Source organism: Camelina sativa, chromosome 5 (assembly GCF_030686135.1).
Source record: "Camelina sativa cultivar CO46 ecotype springtype chromosome 5, ASM3068613v1".
NCBI lineage: Eukaryota > Viridiplantae > Streptophyta > Magnoliopsida > Brassicales > Brassicaceae > Camelina > Camelina sativa.
Window position 1 is genome coordinate 38639452 of NC_141884.1, and position 20086 is coordinate 38659537.

The window sequence follows — 20086 nt, forward strand, 5'->3', positions numbered from 1 at the left end:
CCATTTATGTTCAAATCTCTAGTGTAGTGGCTGGTTCCTCTACAACTACATCATTAGAAGAAGCCAGGTCTGAGGCCAGCGAGCTCAAGATCAGGAGCCAAAGCGGACCGAAGAAGGCTTCATCTGCTCCAAGCCCCTAAAGAAGTGAAGGGACTTGCTTTCCTAAAAAAAAATGAAATGGAAAGAGTTCGTTTCTTCCTCAAATTGTAAACATGGGTTGTCCAACTGGAAATGATAACAGAATGCATAGGTCAAACGAAGGAGTCCCAATAAGCGGATGAATATAGTATACCTATTTCCTCTATGAGGGAGAAAGCAAATTGAAGAACCCGCGGATATGTGCAAAACTTCAATTCTTCTTAGCCAAGGCTTTCCAACTCTTATAGTAGATAATATCTAAAGCGATAGAGCTGGTGGATGGAAATGAAAATGTCCTCCAGAATGAAAGTGATAAAATAGATAAAGAAAGGGCGCAAAACGCAGTCCTCCAACGGAATCAATGGCATTCCTTTCTTACTAGTCCTTACGAACTCTACATTGCTTACAAGGTTGAATAGCAGAAAGCCTTAGCTTTAGCTACTTCAATCTCTCCTTTCCTCATATTCGAGCAAGGAAAGCTGTACAAAGGAAAAGGTATTCTAAAGACTTGTTTGCAAAAAATGCAAAATCTCTTACTTAGAAAAAGTACCTGCAGATTCCTGCCCAAAATCAACTGCTATTGAATCTAAGCCAATTGAATGGAATCAGATCATCCGTTTCTGGTATTTTGGGTGTCATCCTATCCAGTACTGGATGCAGTAGAAGGTGCTCTCGGGCGAATTCCCGGCTAAAAAGTACACTGAGTTAGGCGAGAATTGTCTCGAGATTGACAGATTGACTTAGGGGAATTAGGAGTTGTTTGGAGGTGGGTACCACGGAAGAGGTAGGTTATCCCTGAAAAAGGGACTCGGATAGGAATAGAGACTAGAAGCTGACAGCAAGCTCTTAGTCTTGGCTTCTTCTTCCTTTATTTTATGGAGACAGGGTTACTACCATACTTGGAGCATGAATTCATATATAAGATGCCCAGTTGGATCACTAATTCGTAAATTGACAACCTCTAGAAAGGGCCTTTTTCCCAAAAGATTCCTAATAGAAATTTCGTCGATATTGAATACCTTATTGACTTTGAGACTACTAGTAGCAACGAAGTTGACTCGACCAGTTTACAACTTCGAAAGAAGGAGAGCGGAGATCTTTCTTTCAATCGAAGGGTCATGGGTTTTTTCATAGGCACCGGACTGAGGTATGAAATGAAGGACTTGTTTCACTCGCTTCGGGCTCAAGCTTAGATAAAAGAGTCCAATGAGCCCAAATGGAAATTCGATAGAAAACTAAAGCTGAGAAAGTCACAATCCATTGAATAAGATCGGCTAAAGGTGAGAGCTCAAAAAAGAAAGAAAAGAAGTCGCTCACCCGCCTACGATTGATTGGAGACTTATTCAATAGGTCCTCCTTTAGGGGTCTATTTTCTCTGACTTGACTCAGCTTGACCTACTTGACTCAGCGGTTAGAGTATCGCTTTCATACGGCGAGAGTCATTGGTTCAAATCCAATAGTAGGTAAACCCGGCCGAAACCCCAGCAAGAAAACCTCCTTAAAATATTTCCCTGGCAACCTTTTAAGGGAACCCGCCCAGAAGCTTCGATTTGTCAAAGCTGCGCTAAAAGCCTTGAATTCAAAAGTTGAAGGTCGATAAAAGAATAAGAAAGGCCATAGAAGAACTAGACGCCATTCAATCCCAGCTATTCTTTTTCCAGTTCAATGAAAGGCTCGCAGAGCAAAAGAGTATATTATCAAATTGGATGAATTGAACGGATACAGAAAAGGATGGGGACCACAATATCAAAGACTTCCACACTACACTCACAGAAAGAAGGGCAAGGAAGACTATCAATATCAGTATCAAGAGAATAAAGAATGAGAGTGGAACCTGTGGAAGCCTACATCAAAAGAAAAGACAGGCGGAACTCTACTTTATTAATCTAGTGGGCACAGCTAGCAGAGTGGAGGGCCTCTATAATAGGTTAGGCTTCTTTCTTCTGGGAATTGGCAGTTGCTTTAGCAGCTGTGCATATCTTAACTAGTGGGCTTAGTCCGAAAAGAATATTGCCTGCTCTTCGTAGAGCAACTATGTCATTTCTGTCTATTAGTGAAAGGCTAAGGCTCCATCCATCCGAACTTTCGAATGATTCCTCTATCAAAGTTATGAAATAAGTTTGTTAGAGAAAGCTAGGTTTCCCTAAAAAAGGGTTTTCTCGCTCAGTGTCATCGTTCCGGTGATCACCTTTAGGTCAGGATACTAAAGTGGAATGGATTGCATTTCAATCTTGCCTATAATGTTGATTATTTTCCCCAGCGTATGTGGTCTTGAAGAGCCTTTCAGCGGCTTAATAAAGGCTGGAATTTACGGACCGGACTACTACGTGTCGGTTCCTTTTCAATCTAAAAGAGCAAAGGCCTATTCTCCCACCTACCAGCAGCCTAATTCCCCCTCTTTCCAATCCTAGCTCTACGCTTGATTCGAGAAAGAGGACCGAAGGAACAACCTAAGAGACCAATCCAAATCCAAACCTCACCTCTTCGCTTCTTCCTCTCTAGGCTTAGGCTTTCACGGGAGCTCTCTCTTCTTTCTTGTTGAAAAAGCTGTTCAACTGTGGCTAATCTCCGTGAAGGTTCGCAGGAATATGCTCTTTGCCTTTAGCCTGGCACTTTTTCCATTTCATCAGATGCTGTTAGCTCTCCAGATAGCGACGGAACTTAGGAATGAACGGATTTCAAAGTTTTCCGCTTTTACTTTAAAAAAGAAAGTTACGAAGTCTCCCTGACTTTTATTTAGAGCCCGACTACAATCCGATCTGTCTTCTCTTATGCTAAGATATTTCTAGTTACCTTGCAAACACTCTAAGACGCAACAACAACGGTTATTCAACTAAGACTTTTCTTCCGATAACAAGAACAGAAACACCGGTTATTGCCTACACTGGTTATTCAAGACCGGCTACGAGAGCTGTACCACCGAATACTGAATCAATTGCTAGTCTTCCCACACCGCTTACTTTGACAGAAGCGGATTGCCAAGAGTTGATTCATTACCATTTGTCCTGAAAAGCCCAAGTGGAACATACAGTAAACCCTGCCCCAGTCATTCTAGCAGAAACTTTCCGATCACTTCATCATTGTAGACTCTGTGGAGAAGAAAGGTTCGTAAAATGTTAAGCAACATTTGACCTATGCCACACTTTCGATTCCCCGAAAGTTCTAATCGAAGGCATTAAAGGTCGGCAAAAAGCAAGCTAATTCGGGTTATATCAAGGAAACGGCTCTCTTCAAAATTCGAAGACAAAGGGAATTTGGCTATACCACACAAAATGACAGGCAGTGAATATCCCCGAGTGCCTCTTTTCCGCGAACTCTAAATAGACTTTAAGTAAAAATGTGGAACTCTTATTCGTTACTTTTGATCAAGACGAAGCGAAAGAAAAAAGAGCCAGACTGTCGTGTACTTTAAAGTGTCCTTCGATTCGGGGGGCGACTTTTCTTTGAATGTGTAAAAATGAAGGTACTCCCAGGGGCTCAATGCAATGAAAGGGTTGGGATTTTCTTTGAATATATAAGCCAAGAGTCAAAGATCCCGATTGGACTACACGGCGGAGCAGATTCTTTTAATAGCGGTTGCTAGTCAAAATCATAAGCCGAGCACAAGCCTACCTGCGGACTAGATTCTAATTATATCAAAACCCAAGGGTTGTTCGGACTGGTACGATCTTGACTTCGACTCCGACCCCCGAAGTCAGGTATGACGCTCCTATAATCATATGATGAATGTTTTAGAGGATCTGCAGGTCGTGAAGGGGATAAGAAGAACTCTTGGTGAAAGGATTTTTTCTGACTTTCAAATCCTCATCAACTAACTAGTTAATGAGACTTCTCCAGAAGAGTCTTCTTTTGAATGCCTTGAGGAGCTCCTCTTTTTATCAATCGTAACAAAGCAGAAATGATTTCGTCTTGTAGGGACGACCGACTTGGAATTGGAATGCAATGTTGGCATTTACATTCCCTTTTTCAACTTCAGGGCTTTAGCGTTCCGGATTCAAATCCTTTTTTGGTTCCCGGCTTACTCTAAGCTAGACAAAATCCCTTCTTTCAAAGTCACTAGAAAGATAATAAAAGAATAAAAAAAAGGTCTAATGAGCTAACCAATCCTCCTATCCTATGGGAATGCTTTCCTAAACTCTGATTGCTCTTGCCGACTCGGAACGAAAAGATAGCGAGGGATTGAGAAATTCCTCGTTGGATTGGGAGACCAACTCGGAAAGAAAGAAAGAGGCTTGGATGCTAGGGATAGCTTGAAGAACGAGTACCGAGAGAAAGGACCTTCTTTTGAGGAATGAGGATTAGGAAGCTTACTCGTAGAAAATGAAGTTGGCACCTACTAAACCAAGTGCCTGAAAAGGGGTAGTGAAAAAGGAGAAGGCAATCTCGGATTGTTCAGACACTGCCTTTGGTTCATTACCCGTTGAGAAGGCAGTAGAAGAGGTAGCATTCGCATACCAAAGCAAAGACGGCTGGGGATTCTTCATAGCATAGCAAGAAGGAAGGGCGTGCTTAATATATAAGGACTAGTAGAGGCAGTATAGGTCCTTCACCATGAAGATTGTATGCTTTCCTTTTCACTCAACAATGAAAGCTAAACGAAACCGATTCTAATCTCTTTTCCATTCAGAAAGAGAATCGATTATGTAGCTCACAGAAGGGGTGATCAAAGAAGTTGACTAAGTGAATGGGAATCCGATAGCTCTACCAGCCTTGGAAGAGTAGTCAGAGGCAATTCGCTAATATTGAACCTTTTCTATCATCTTTCTTTCCTCAAGCATGAAACGGAGTTGAGCGGTAGGCATTCCTTTCCATTACAGTGGGAAAGCGTATGCGAGTCATAGAGTTCTTTTAGTAAGGTTTGAGGTCACAGGTACCGATGCAGTGGAAAAGGAAAACTAGGATATAAACAAGACCCATTTGTTTCAAGTTTAGGGCCCCCTAGTGTTACAAGCTACTGCTTGCGAAGGAAAGAAAGAGTTGCTAAAGCTCCATGAAAATAGTCTCCTTAAGATAACCATGCAGAAATTTGTAAAAGTTCTGTTAGGTTCTTAGTAGCAGTCGGCGACCTTTTCTTCTTTTACTTCACATAGCTTTTCGTCTCCTTGATAGCTGGAAGTTCTCCAAAAGTATGAAAAGCAGGAGGACTTTGTACCATCCATTCCAGTGTAGTTGAATTCAGTTCAAGAGCCCAAGGACTCGGAGCACATCTTTTGTTATTTCCACTGCTTAAAGTGATTGTTACGACTACGAAGAAACAACAAATCCCAACTACGGATATATAAGAGCCAAAACTGGAAAGGGCATTCCATCCAGCGTAAGCATCCGGATAATCTGGAATACGACGTGGCATACCTGAAAGCCCTAAGAAATGCATAGGAAAGAAGGTCAAATTAACCCCGAAAAAAGTGATCCAAAAATGGATTTGACCTAAAGTTTCAGGGTATGTCCGACCAAAGATTTTACCCACCCAATAGTAAAATCCTGCAAATAAAGCAAAAACGGCTCCCATAGAAAGTACATAATGGAAATGTGCAACCACATAATAAGTATCATGTAGAGCAATGTCTAGCCCTGAATTTGCCAGGACTATTCCAGTGAGTCCTCCTATGGTGAACAAAAAGATGAATCCTACAGCAAATAACATGGGTGTTTTGTATTGTATCGAACCCCCCCCCACATGGTAGCGATCCAACTAAAGATTTTGATTCCAGTGGGGACAGCTATGATCATGGTAGCCGCGGTGAAGTAGGCACGGGTATCTACGTCTAAGCCCACAGTAAACATATGATGAGCCCAAACAAGAAATCCTAAGACACCAATACTGATCATGGCATAAACCATGCCTAGATACTCGAAGACCGGTTTTCCCGAAAAAGTCGAAACGATATGACTTATGATACCGAATCCAGGCAGAATGAGAATATACACCTCTGGATGACCGAAGAACCAAAAGAGATGCTGGTATAAAATTGGGTCTCCCCCTCCAGCGGGATCAAAAAAGGTTGTATTAAAGTTTTGATCGGTTAATAACATGGTAATTGCCCCTGCCAGTACCGGGAGTGATAATAAAAGTAGGAATGCTGTCACTAGAACGGACCACACAAATAGGGGTAATCTATGCATAGTCATTCCAGGTCCACGCATGTTGAAGATAGTTGTTATAAAATTGATAGAACCTAAAATGGATGAAACACCAGATAGATGAAGACTAAAAATTGCTAAATCAACTGCTCCTCCAGAATGACTGGTAATACCACTTAAGGGCGGATAGACCGTCCACCCAGTGCCGCTACCTACTTCTACTAAGGCTGAGCTTAATAGGAGCAAGAGACTTGGTGGCAACAACCAGAATGAAATATTATTTAATCGTGGAAATGCCATGTCAGGTGCACCTATCAGAATCGGAACAAACCAATTACCAAATCCACCTATCATCGCCGGCATAACCATAAAAAAGATCATTAAAAAAGCATGAGCTGTTATTAAAACATTATAAAGTTGATGATTCCCACCAAGAATTTGATCGCCGGGTCGTGCTAATTCCATACGAATCAGTACTAAGAAGCATGTGCCCATCACTCCAGCAATGGCACCAAAAATAAAATAGAGAGTTCCTATATCCTTGTGATTTGTGGAGAACAGCCATCGAACTAGATTTTTCATAAATTTGAGATTCTTTCGTTTATTACCTTATCAGAGAGGGGTAGGGTATTTAGTAACTCGAGCATTTATTGTTTTTACTATCGTCCGAGGAACGCTTCAAATAGAAGTGGTTGTGGATTCGAACCACTGACACAAAAAGGATTTACAGTCCTTTGCTCTAACCAGCTGAGCTACCTGTGAACCACTTTGTTCTCAACTTATCCAATGAATCTCTTTCTCTTATTCAAATTCCACTTTGTTTAGTTTAGTGATAGTTAGAGGTTAGAGAGCTAGATCACTCCTCTAAGCAGCCTTCTGATTATATACGTATTTTTCTCAAAATCGATAAGCAAGGGTAGGGTTCCTGGATCGGTCTCGACCAGAAGACCGAGAGGTACTTTTGTCACGAGCTGGCTTAACCCATTCCCTTACCACCAAGCCTGGATAAGCAACTGAAAAGTAAAGTAGAATCCCTGGCTCTTTAGACTTCCACCAAGAATGCAACTAACAACTGTTGGACAATGCCAATAGAAAGAATTCATCCAGCTATATTGAAAAAGCTACTTCAATTTCCCTTGTGGTGCAACTCACCAGACTGAAAGGTGGAAGAGGAAAAGGTAGGTATGTATGATGGCACGCTGTGCGCCTAAGCTAAGTGGGCAGATAGGCTACCGATGAGTTGTTCTGCTTTGAATCTACTAATGCCATAGGATGTCTTTCAAGAGAACCTTTGTGGAGACGGAGATGGAACTCCTGATGATGCGCACCCGAAGCTTTGGCTTAGTTATGCTCTCCTTGCTTTATAGCTCAGGGGATACCTAAGGTCAATTGAAAGCCGCCCAACAGATTAACCTGACTTCGAGGAAAAGCTCCGGGTGCTTACCTTATTCATTGTATGGCTCTTTTCCGGCGCGAGCTAGCCTGTCTATAGTTTACCCAGGTATCCACTAGTGATAAAGGAAAGACTTGAGACTACTATTGCGCTAACGGCTGGGCGAGTGAGGTCCCGAGTGAAGTCCATAGATAACCATATACAATCTAGAGCTTTACCCTAAAAAAGAGAATAACAATTGATAGAGCGGCAAAGGAGGCTACCCTCCGCGGCGGGAATACCTGACTAAGCGAATAGGGTGAAGAGGCAAGTTTGAAATGCGAACATTTCATTTCATGTGAAAAGGTTAGCTAGCTCGACTTCCTGTCCAAGTCTGCCTTTGAAGCCTAGTTCCCATTTCCTTCGTGTATAAGTGAAATCGGTCTTAGTTGGATGAATAATCTAGTTCTTACTACGGTTAAGCAATGCTCTTCGCTGTGGGAAGAACTTGAGAATCACTTTCCTTTGCTGGTGCTTTAGGTTCACTTCAGTAGTTCGTAAGCCTTCAGTTCTTGCTCTTCCACTGGTTACCAGCTTATGACCAGCGGGTAACCTAAGGTTCTACCCTTTGGAATTGCTCCCTTTTTTTGCCAGCTCTTTGGAAGTGCCTTTTCCTTTACTTTATTTCCTTTAGAAAGATTATCCTTGTCTTTGTTTATGCGGAACAAATTACTAGAATTCGTCCCGATTAGTTGACACTTTTCACAAATTTGACGAACATATAATTGAGCTCGAGCGACTACGTACCTTTTAGTCGAGCATATTCTAACCTCAAGTGGCCGAACTCAAGGGACAAGGAAATGGAACCTCTAGAATAAGCGATAGGGCGGATAGACCTACAACCTCATAACCTACTTATAAGATTTAGAAAGCGTAAAAGACTCAAAAGACTCGAAGGCTAAAAAGGATTCATACCTTCCGTGATAACCCGATTATCATGTTAGCGCGACTAGTGATTCCGCACCTCCTTCGTTGTTACATCCAATAAAGTATGCTCTGGTCTTTATTGATTTGGAAGGCCCCTATGAACATCTTTTTCCCTTTCACACACTTTTCATCCTCACAGCGACTTCTCCTGTAGATGCCCAAAATAAAGCTTTCGCTCAAGGGATATCGCTTCATTTACTGCGTTAGGGTGGTGCCAAGCCCTTCATCTCTGGCTAAGGCTCAGTCAGATAGGCTCAATATCGGGCTTATCCGGCGAAGTCTCAAACTCTGTTGTGCCAGGGATATCAGGCTTGAGTTGGGACAGGTGCTTATTTCGATACCGCTTCTGTTGTTTTTGTGATGCTAGTGATCACATTTACAGTTAGAAGTAGGCCATGATTTGATTAGCTAGAGTAGAGCTAGGTTGGTGCTGCTTTGCTTGGCAATCCTTGATCTAATTGAATCAGAATCCGCAAGATAAGCAGCCGAACGAGCAGAGCAGTAGAAGGACATGTCATCTAGAATCCTATTCTTCCGATGCTTTGATCGGTTCCTTCTGATATGGAAGAGTTGACTACCCAGCACATCTTTGTTTGCTCGACTCGGTAAGTACAGCCGCTTCCTTTATTCTTTTCTTTGAACCATTACCCTCAAGGGACTACTCCGTTGGCCCAGTGACCCTTGGTCTTTTGTTGCTGTTCCCCGTTCCCTTTATCAGCTCTTTACCAGCTATCCGATTACCAATGAACAATAGCTATGACCGATAACCAAGGTTCGTAGAAACTCTATAAGGAGAGGCATAGACCGGTGGTCCCTTCAAAGTGCCTCTTTGTTTTGTACGAGCTGTTTCCAAGTGTTTTGATTAGTCGATTCTTCTTCTGAGTCCAGCACTTTTCCTTTGTCCGATCGTCCGTCTCTTCCTCTCCTCTTGGTCGAGTTGCTAAAGCACCTATCTTTCTGATCCGAAGCCAAGGGATGTGCGATGTTTCTTTCTTTTGTTATTGTGCTAATTGCACTTTAGATTGAGAAGATAGGACTGATCGGTATCCATTGAAGATTCCCTTGCTTATCGGCATTCCTGCCCTGTGCACTGCTTTCTCAGCTTCGAAGCTTGGTTTGTTTGTCTCGAAGATTGACGACTTATTGGCTGTTGATTGACCGGTATCTGGTATGCTTCTTCTTCCTTACAGTCGACTGTTGCTACTTCGGACTACTACCATTCACTGCTGAGAAGAAGCTGTTGTTTAAGGAGCGGCACCGATCAGTGCCTTGTTCCTGTTACCAGTGTCTTGTCTTGGTTCCTTGTGCCCATTGTCTCCTAGTGTTTTGTTGAGTTTACTGTGTCGATAAAGTCCTTTTTATTCGAGGAAGTGTAGCCTTTTCAATTACAATTCTTTTATTCGTCCAAGTTTACTGTGCCATTTCGAGACTGTCCTTCATTCGAGGTATCATGTTTATTGTGCCATTTATAGACATTGAGGACATTACTGTGTTGTACCAAGCACCAATAGTGTGAGGATTAAGCCGTTATTCTATCTTCCTTCCTTCGCTCTAACGGGTGGATTCGCTCTAACAGGAGGATTCCGCTCACTTGGGGTGGAGTAGCGTATGCACCTCTCTTTCTTTGTTGCCTCCGGTGTGCTACCGAGCCTTTCCCAGGTATTTACTTACTGCCGGTTTACTCCACAGCATTGCCATCTTCTTTGTTTTGTTGGTATGAGCTGATCGGCCCTCTCAAGCGTAAAATAGTCCTCTGATTGTGTTGTATTGGCTCCTTAAGCAACATTTGTTTACTTATGACCGGGTGCTGCTTATGCCTAGACATCTTCCCCAGGACTTCTTTTCGAAAGAAGTTGCCCTATGGTAGGTGCTGAGTCCAGCACAGTTGTTCCTTTGTTACTGTGCCATTTCGAGACCTTCGTCCGATCATTGTTCCTTTGAAGACCTGTCTTTTATTCCTTCTCTTTCCTTGCAGTAATTAACTCACATTTATGGTAATGCTGATGCTTGGCAGCTTCACTGTTCCTTCTTGTTGTGCGTAGGCTTGGCGTTGTTTACTCCATCGTGCTATCTTTGTGCTGCTAATCAGTATATTCTTTGCATACTGCTATCTTTGTGCTAATCCATTTCAGTAAACGGGAAAGTGGAGGAGTAATGATTGGTTCCATCAATCTTATTATTTCCTTTGTTTTGACTTGGGTTTCTTTCATACGAGTAATGCTATTTATCAATCTTTGTGTTCATCAGTAGACTCTTCAGCTCCTGGCTCCTGATCAATCTTCCACTCTGCGCCTGCTGCTGATCCATGTCATTCAGATGTTCCTCGTCCTGTTGATAAAGCACCTTTGCACCTTTTCCTCGAGGTTGGGGTTTCGGTATGCTTACAGGGGTTTTAGGGCGGAGTATGAGCGTGTTGTTTATTCATCGGCACCTTGACCTTGACTAATCAACGTAGAGCGTCTTGGCTTCGTACGGCTTGGTGCTGTAATCTTTCTTTCCTTGGTCAGTGGATTATGGTTCAGTACAGATAGTGATAATGCTCCAATGGTTACTGCACCTGTGTAGGGAATTTTATTTCTTTTTCTTTCTTTCGTAATTAAGTCCATTTTATCAGTCGGGGAAGGGAGGGAGAGTCCTGCTTCGGACCTGTGACCTGCTTCGGGGCATAAGTGTATTAGTGCTTCTGTGTACGATTGTGCTGATCAGTCGTTTGTGCTTTTGCGATAATGCGATAACTAAAATAAAGAAGAATGTGAAAGTATGAGTTTTGTACTTGAGTGATGTGCTACTGATCAGTTGTGTGAGGGCTTTTGTTTCCATAGAGCGTGTGCGAAGTGTGGAGTTTCGTACTTGACTCCATCCCGTGATCAATGTGCTAATCATTTCAATATTGAGACTCCATCCTGCTTCTGCTCCTGATCCTTTGTGCTGCTAATCAGTTTTGTATGCCAAACTGCTCCTTTGTGCTAATCATCAGTAGAAAGTGGAGGAGTAATGCTTGGTCAAAGTGCTGTAGATTTGTTTCGGTGCGAGCACTGCCATTGTGCTAATCATCATTTCAGTATATTCTTTCTTTCGTGTTCCATCCTGATTAATCTGTAATCTATGTTTTGTACAGCTGGCTTGGGAATCATCAGTAGAGTCTTTCCGCTCCTGATCTGTCAACTTTCTTTCGTACGGCTGCTTGGTGTGCTGTTATCTTTGCTACTCCGCTTCGTACGGTTTTGGGTGAAGGTTCAATCTTTTGTTTCGTACGAGTCGGATATGTTTGTGCGAGAAGAAGGACAGCTTTCGTAGAGAGTCCGATCAATCTTCCACTCTTGCACTTGCATTCATTCGGTTCTCCTCTCAGTTCCATCTAAATCCCCTCGTCCTGACTAAAGCACCTCTCCGTGTTCCGTCGATCACCTAGATAAATTAAATATAGTAATAAGAATGAAAAGTATGGCTTGGCGTGTTGGATCAATCAGTCATTGCTTTCATCTTTAATTAAGTATATAGAAAAGAAGTGTTGTCTGTGCCAAGTCTAGAAGTGGTAGTATTAGCGATCCTATTGAGGTGTTTATCGGGTTCGCAGCTCGAATTTCAATAAAGTCAAGTTTCCTCAATCCCGTTTCTGTTGAGTTGCCAAGATTTCTCAATCCTTGTATTAGTTGATCCTTTTGTTTATTTGAAAGATCGGCGGGATGCTACTTCAGGTAGGGTACGGGCGCTCTATCATTGTCTGATTTTAGGTTTCTGATCGCTAGCCTGCCGGGCCCCCCATCAAACTATCAATCTCATAAGAGAAGAAATCTCTATGCTCCCTGTTCTTGGTTTTCTCCCATGTTTTTGTTAGTCAACAACCAACAACCACAACTTTTTATAGTTGTTACTCCTAGAGGCTTGACGTAAGCTGTCTGGAGGGAATCATTTTATTGAAATCAATTAATTTAATCATGCGACAAAATCCGAATCTCCTTTTTTGCAGTTCCACGAATTCCGGAACTAACGACGTTCTGCCAGGAGTGCCAGTTCTCGACATGTTTCCTACTATCTCAGTCGAGAACATAATTACCCACCCCTTCTACTGTTTGGGTACAGTAGCTCTCTCAGAGGAATTGGTGGATCCAATTATTATGGATAGGTTAACCCGGTTGAATCACTTCTTAGTTAATATGCGCTGGGATTTTTACGAGGGAGTGATTCAGGCCGGATATATTCGGAACCTCCATCGAGAATTGGACCAGACTCCTGCGGAACTACTAGGCGATAAGCTGAACGTTATTTATTTTCGGGAATCCCTTAATCTATCTACCAAAGTGAATGAATGGTATCTGCAAAATTTTGGCGTTCCTGGCCCTATCAATTTTATTCGAGAATATGAAGCAAAGTGTTATTCTAAATTTGTTCAAGTTATGCAAGCCCCCACACCGCTAGAAGAATTAAATTTTACATTTTTATTTAGTATTACTACTATCGGTATTATATTAGTATTTTTCCTATTCTGGGGTATGAGAAGAAAGAAGAATTGCAATAAGTGTGAGAAAAGGATGTTAGAAGGTGCAAAATCAATAGGTGCCGGAGCTGCTACAATTGCTTCAGCGGGAGCTGCTATCGGTATTGGAAACGTCTTCAGTTCTTTGATCCATTCTGTGGCGCGAAATCCATCATTGGCTAAACAATCATTTGGTTATGCCATTTTGGGCTTTGCTCTAACCGAAGCTATTGCATTGTTTGCCCCAATGATGGCCTTTTTGATCTTATTCGTTCTGGTCGGAGAAGCGGGCTAGTCCCCGAAAATGCCCGTTAATCAAGTTGGGGATTCGAACTTTATACAGAAGGTTTTTCCGTACCAGCTTCTTCTACCTATACCGCAGTTGAAGCACCTAAAGGAGAATTTGGTGTCTTTCTGGTCAGTAATGGAAGCAATCGTCTCTACCGTCGTAAAATAAGAGCACCCGGCTCTGCCCATTTACAAGGACTCTCATTTCGTCCAGATCTTTGCTTTGCGGCATCTCCAACTGTAAGCTCTGATGGACCAACACTTATGCATGCGATTTCAAGTCTTCATAAATGAGAAAGTTCGAGTCATTACACAAGCAAAGGATAGCTATAACGAGAAAAAGGTATTTTTATTTTGCTAATCCCAAGGGGAATGTGAAATGTGGAATGAATCAGGAAGTAGCCCTTTGATTTATAAAAAATACAGAAGTAGTAGTCTTCCCGGGTCTCACTGTTCGGATAACTTTCCTTTTAATCCTACTGCATAGGCAAGATCTCATCCTTCGGCGAATCATGTGGGGCTCAGAAGAGTGCTCCCTACGACGGTAAATCGGGGCAAAAGACCCTTTCTTCGACGACGTGGACACGGGGAGGGAGCAGGCGAAGCGTGTCGTTCGTAATGGAAAGAAAGAGACCACTACTTCGCCTCTTTGTTGGACCGCCGGCGCAAACACAGTGGTCTCTGATCAGGACCAGGAACCAATTCGAATTTGGATCTTGACATGTTGGTGGTTTTTAACCGTAGGCATCTTGCCAGGAAGTTGGTGGGCTTATCATGAATTAGGTCGGGGTGGCTGGTGGTTTCGGGATCCCGTAGAAAATGCTTCTTTTATGCCTCGGGTATTAGCCACAGCTCGTATTCATTCTGTAATTTTACCCCTTCTTCATTCTTGGACCTCGTTTCTTAATATTGTGACTTTTCCATGCTGTGTCTCAGGAACCTTTTCAATACGGTCCGGATTGCTAGCTCCCGTTCATAGTTTTGCTACAGATGATACACGAGGAATCTTTTTATGGTGGTTCTTCCTTTTAATGACCGGCATATCTATGATTCTTTTCTACCAGATGAAGCAGCAGGCATCGGTCCGTAGAACGTATAAAAAAGAGATGGTTGTGGCGCGAAGTACTCTTGTGCATCTACGCCACTCGGCTCGCGCGCAACCCCGCCCCGTTATGTTATGGAAGAATTGAACTTCTTGCTGGGCTTGTTATTCAGAGCCAGCAATTGGCTGCCGGATTTCGTCCTGCAATGAGGCAGATCGCTTCGGGGGGTCACTATGGCGTGGCTGAATGTAGAGCAGTCCGCCCCTATAGCGTTTGATCAGTAGATTATTTAGAACTTCGGAAGATGGTCAAGGTACGAAGTGACAAGCCACTGCGCTAGATGCGCATGTGGTCGTAGTAGTCGGCTCGTCGCTACTTTTATCCAAAGAATAAGGCCTACAAGCTCTCTGTTTGGAGACAGAACAACGTTATAAGTTCTGAGTCGTATGAAAACTAGCGGTTTGGGGGAAATAGCGATTTATCAATAACATAGAATAAACAAGCTTGCTTGGCAGACTGGAAGATAAAGGCAAGCAGCAACATAGAGTAACTTGACCTGCTCGCTGGGGACATAAGGATTGACATGTGCCGAGACAGCTGTCCCGCGGATTAAGGAATCCGCAAAGGCTAATGCCATAAGACGAGCAAGACTAAAGAAAGAGAAGATCGGTCCTCGTCCACTCGGAAAGCTTTTTCTCATCATAGGGGGACGGAGACGGTTAGTCAGCATTCCACTACCAACGAGCAGCAAACTCCTTGCGACTCTAATTGAGAAAAACCCAACAACGGCCACCCTCCCTAGGTGTAAGATAATAGGGCTTGATGCCTAGCGGCTTCCTTTTACGGGTTGTCCGATCTCACAGGTTTACACCTTTTAGGAATGAATGTTCCACGAGTCGTGATGCTTTGATTGTCGTCTTTCGAATGAAGGATTTGTCTAGCTAATAAACATCATCCTTCAGTCCGCGCCGGCATTCCAGAACAAATTCTTATCGCTTAGCACAAGCGCTAACCCTGACAAGGCCCTACATCGCATATGCAGTTGGAGTGGTTAGTCGATTCATGCAAAATCCAAAGAAACCTCACTTTCGACGAATATTGAGGTACATGAAAGGAAGACTTGACTATGGTCTTCTGTATAAGAAAGGAGAACAGTGTAAGATAGTTGGCTATTGTGACGCCGACTATGCTGGTGATCACGACACGCGTCGATCAACAACTGGAAACGTGTTCAGGCTTGGTTTAGAAGCAGTTTGTCTTTGAAAAGTAAGCGGTGTTTTAGCCGTAACCCTTGTTGGAAGAGAATACCACGTAGGAGTGAAAACTCCCCTGCTCATCTATCTTCATTCCAAAGGCGAACATTTCAATTGAGTGACTGTAACTGCTATCTATAGTTTACAGTCAGTAGTTCTTAACCAACCGCCCAGCTTTATAAAGCTTTAAGAGGGAATAGGGAGTAAGGGGGACCTTCGCTTCATTATCAAATTGACCTGGACCCTCTTTCTTCTCCTGCTGCAGATTTTGCCCTGCGCGGATTCTGGAGCTTCTTCTTTAGTCTAGGATTTCAAATAATAATCAAATCAAAAGAAGCGGCTGGGCGAGAACAAGAAGCGGTCGTCGTACGCCGGCCGGTAGCTCTACTAAGCGAAGAACCGCTCGCTGCCTTTTCTTCGCGAATAACCATGTGGAGTGGAGGTAGCCTAGGAGAAGAGAAGCAAGCTACCTTCGCCTACCTCCCATCTATAAGCGGCAATGGTAAGAGCTGGTAAGCATGGTAACTGTATCGACTAAGGGGCCGTTGCTCCGCGTTCTATCTAGGTTCTGCTCTGACCTTTCCCCACCTCACATAGAAGAAGGGGAAGCCCTTCAATAGAAGAACCCGTGTGAGTGGGAGGATTGAATCATTCATTCATCGGATACGTCTTTTCCCGTGATCCATTTCATGTCAACTCTAATTAGTTATCAAAAGGCCTACCTTACAAAGGGAAATGGCCGCATCAGCCCGCTTCGTCACCGTCGGTTCCCGCAACCAAGCCTTTCTCTTATTCTTTCTTTCAGAAGGGCTTGCGGTTCATTACACCAAAGGCTTTTAGTGAACTATTGAAGCTATCGAGAGAGTACCAAATGCTGACGGTGACGAAGGTTACCGACTTTCGGTGGACGCGGAGCCAACGAGTTCAGTCGAAGAGCGTAACGAGTCTAAGGTTACAGAAGCGTTCACCAACTTTGATAGGTATAGCATTGCGAGCAAATAGAGAGCAGAGAGCTTACCCTTTCTTTCTATGAGAGTCGCGAGCTTGTTGTAGTCGGTCCTAAAGAACCTTGCTGCTTACTTGCTATATTCCCGCGTTCTTGCATGGCTCGCGCGCAACCCCGCCCTGCTTTTCCCTTCCCCCTCCCCCCCCCCCCCTTACCGTCCAAAACTCAGAGGCCGTATAAACTAAAGGAAAAGACTTACCCATTCGGTGACTTTCGCGGTCGCCCTCACTGAACCGATTTGAATCTGAACTACAATTTTTTCCAAGTCTTACCGAAATCGGATTTCCTTTTCGTGCCATATTTTTTGACTTTATGGATTTCTGTCCCTTTTTTCTTCCCGGTCCAATATTTGTTCTCGAAAGTCTGAGTTTACGTGTACTCTCCAAATTTATGACCAACCTTCCCCTCAGTGATCTTAGAACGCTACTACGCATCTTTACTATATAGTGTGGTAAGGTAGGTTTGGGTATAGCAGGACTTGAACCTGCGACCATTAGGTTAAAAGCCCAATGCTCTACCAACTGAGCTATACACCCAAATAAAGATGTAGTAGTCAATTAAGATTGGTGCGGAAAAGAGAAAGAGGTCTCAACAAGCATTAACTAGTTGATGCTGATCGAACTCTCAGTTCGAACCTCTTCGCCAACATGTTACGAGGCTCCAGTCTTAGGCGGGTCACCATTACTTGACTTAGCTTAGAAAGGCGAACACCTGGGCAAGGGAAAGCGCAGTGCGCTTGGTCCTTTCGAACCAGTCTTTATAAACCTGGTGCAAATGGCTTTCGATAGTTGCATCGTAAACGGGCATCCAATAGATTCTACTCATAAAGAGATAGATCAGTAGTTTAGGAATGTATGCTTGCTTTCTTTTTTTTTCTTTCCTTTCATCGGAAAATCAACAACCTAATTCAACTCACTTCTTTTACCGGGCGGTGGAAGACTAGGGATATATCATTTAATCAGGAAGGGCATCACCAGCTACAGTAGTTGCATTCTCACCAGCCTTCATAGCAAGATTTCATAAGGAGTATTTACTTAGGAGGGCTATAGATAAGATTCTAAGGTAGGGTTCTATATAATCTATTTATTTCCTGTTGAGGATAGTTTAATAATCTCATAGCGCATCGACGTAGATCGCCCAGTTGGTTCTAGGTGGGGTCTCGAGTAAGGGTAGCCGCACTCTCCTTCTTTTATAACAAAAAGCGGAGGACCTTCCCTCTTAGCTCTTAAGGAATTCTGAAACCTATACACGTTGTTAACGAGCTAACCTAACTAATATAGATAGAAAAACCTGAGCAAAGTAGCTAAGGGACTAGGTCGGTTATTTCAGTTCCGAGGAAAGAGAGGACTAGAACTAATTCTTATAAGCTAATGTGCGATACGCGTTACACGTGTTAAGCATATACGCGTGTAACATGTTCATATGTATGTTCATTCACATGTTCACATCAGTGGTAGCTTGAACAAACAACAATTTCTCCCTTCTCACATAGCATGTCTCATTCATATTCAAAGCAGACTGTCTTCATGCTCAATCAGTAGCAAGTTTACTTCATCCCCGAGGACCGGTCCAGTAGAGGAGCGGAAACAACTCTGTTATCTTGCATTCCTCATTCGCATTAGAGCATTAGAGTATGAATATAAGCAAGCTTTCCTTATTCTGAAATCTAAAAAAAAAGAGCTCTAGAAGTTCAGTCGGTGTTCTCTCATCTCTTAATTAAGATATTTCTTAATCGAGAATCGTGAGACTCGCCCAACCTAGTAAAGGGGCTTGAATCGGTATTTTGTTTAGGGAGAAAGCCTACTAAGGAAAGGATGAGATATAGCATTAACTCCACTTGTTGGTATTCGTTGGGACGCATGCTTGGAACGGCCTCTAAGGGGTTGTTGTATAACAAGTGCATAATGTCCACTAGAACGTCCGTGTATTTTATCATCAACCTAATGAATGAATTACAAGATATAGGGCTTTCCTATTATCACAGGCTGTTCAAAAGGATCTCCTGTTCTTCCATAAAAAAATCTGCTTTTTCCTGGATACTCGGGTTCAAATACCCATGGATTCGCTGTTTGCTTACTGGCTTCATATAATTCAGAAAACACTAGTTTTCTCGAAGCCTCTTGTTCATATCTCTCATCAAAAGGGGCTATTCGATAATGTCTATCTAGCAGACTTCCCGCTAACCCAAGCGAGCATTCAAATATCTGTCCTACATTCATTCGTGAGGGTACTCCTAATGGGTATGGGTTGAAGACCATATCCACGGGTCTTCCCGCTTAGGAAGAATTGCGAGCCGGAGTTTTGTTTTAGTCCATACAATGCCTTTCTGAGTCTACTAACTAGATGTGAAGAAACTGATCACCCTGGCGAAGGTATAAACTAAACCCGACTCTAAATCTAGAATCGTTTTCCATTCATAAAAGCATTCCCCACATCTCACTGGAACTTAGTATCAAGGGCTACAGTAAGAAAGACAAGAGAAAGGTAAGATGCCGTGGTGATCTAAGCCGTCAACGAGCAATTTGTCTCAGTTGAATCCAAAGAAAGAGGGCGAAGAAACTCATTAATTCATTGATGAGGGCTAGGCCCGAGAGAAAATAAATATGAAAGGGAAGGAGATATTCAGGTGGGTCGAATCCATAAGGTCATAATCGAGTTAAGCTTGCGCTTACGTTTTACAACATTGAGAACTTCGAATCATCCTCCACAACCCTAACCTCACAATCAAATCTTTTCAAATTCTCTTTTTAGCTGTGATTTGAATGTCTAAAGTTTTGTCTTCAACCTCCCTGGTTTCGACATGGGTTCAAAACTCCCGGTTAAGATCAAAAGTAGGAGCTAATTCGTCTATCACAGGTAGTAGCTCACCCGCCTCTCTTTCTCAAGTGAGACAAAGGCATTCAAGATGGACTGCTAAAAGACATATCTTACCTTTACTTTACATCGCATTTATTCTTTCAGAACCTTACTATCTATTGAGCTTGAACTACTAAATCTCTATTATTACATACCAGGGTTTACTACAGTTTCACTGCCCTGAAGGGAGCTAGCCCTGCTTCTTCTTCAGTGTTTGCTAACTGCTTCTGTGCTTAATCCCGCATGATAAGAGGAGGTTTCTGAAACGGACACGGACTCAAAACTCCCTGAGTCTATACCTAGTGAACTCCCTGGGGCTGAGAAGAAAGCTTATAATTCGATTGGAACATTTACTTCGAGGGCACTCATAACTAAAGTACTGGGGAGCGGTTTGTTGCCCTTGTAGGTAGTCCTTGTTGGAGAGTCATAGCTTATCTCAATTGAGAGTCCTGCGCTGCGTCTTATCTAGACCGCTGCCAGCCGGATTGAAATTCCAGTTGTTGGAAGAGCTACTGCAACTAAAGCAACAGATACTAGAACTATTGAAGTCACAGCTACTTCTGCAACTAACTACTGAGACTCTTA

General features: G+C 42.9%; 1 protein-coding gene, 1 non-coding gene and 1 pseudogene across 3 annotated transcripts; 2 read left to right on the forward strand and 1 right to left on the reverse strand.

Moving 5' to 3' along the window:
* Window positions 1–8732: 8732 nt before the first annotated feature.
* Window positions 8733–10663, forward strand: LOC147944912 (uncharacterized). The gene is made up of 6 exons (XM_087449774.1): window positions 8733–8903; window positions 9056–9091; window positions 9467–9530; window positions 10196–10326; window positions 10413–10441; window positions 10621–10663. The coding sequence occupies exons 1-6, from the start codon at window positions 8733–8735 to the stop codon at window positions 10661–10663; spliced, it is 474 nt and encodes a 157-aa protein (XP_087305900.1).
* Window positions 10664–13356: 2693 nt separating this feature from the next.
* LOC147944913 (cytochrome c biogenesis CcmF N-terminal-like mitochondrial protein 2) lies at window positions 13357–14541 on the forward strand (annotated as a pseudogene). Its single transcript, XR_015557992.1, has 2 exons — window positions 13357–14020; window positions 14127–14541. The product of XR_015557992.1 is annotated as a cytochrome c biogenesis CcmF N-terminal-like mitochondrial protein 2 (transcript).
* Window positions 14542–17108: 2567 nt separating this feature from the next.
* Window positions 17109–17181, reverse strand: TRNAK-UUU (transfer RNA lysine (anticodon UUU)). Its single transcript has one exon. It is a non-coding gene; the product is annotated as a tRNA-Lys (tRNA).
* Window positions 17182–20086: the final 2905 nt, after the last annotated feature.

Excerpts from the sequence above, each read along its gene's own strand:
- LOC147944912 (XM_087449774.1), top strand. The coding sequence starts at position 8,733 with ATGCCCAAAATAAAGCTTTCGCTCAAGGGATATCGCTTCATTTACTGC. Across the intron at positions 9,092-9,466 it reads GCAGAGCAGTAGAAGGACAT|CACTTTTCCTTTGTCCGATC; the intron begins GTCATCTAGAAT and ends TTCTGAGTCCAG. Across the intron at positions 10,327-10,412 it reads GCCCTCTCAAGCGTAAAATA|GACTTCTTTTCGAAAGAAGT; the intron begins GTCCTCTGATTG and ends CATCTTCCCCAG.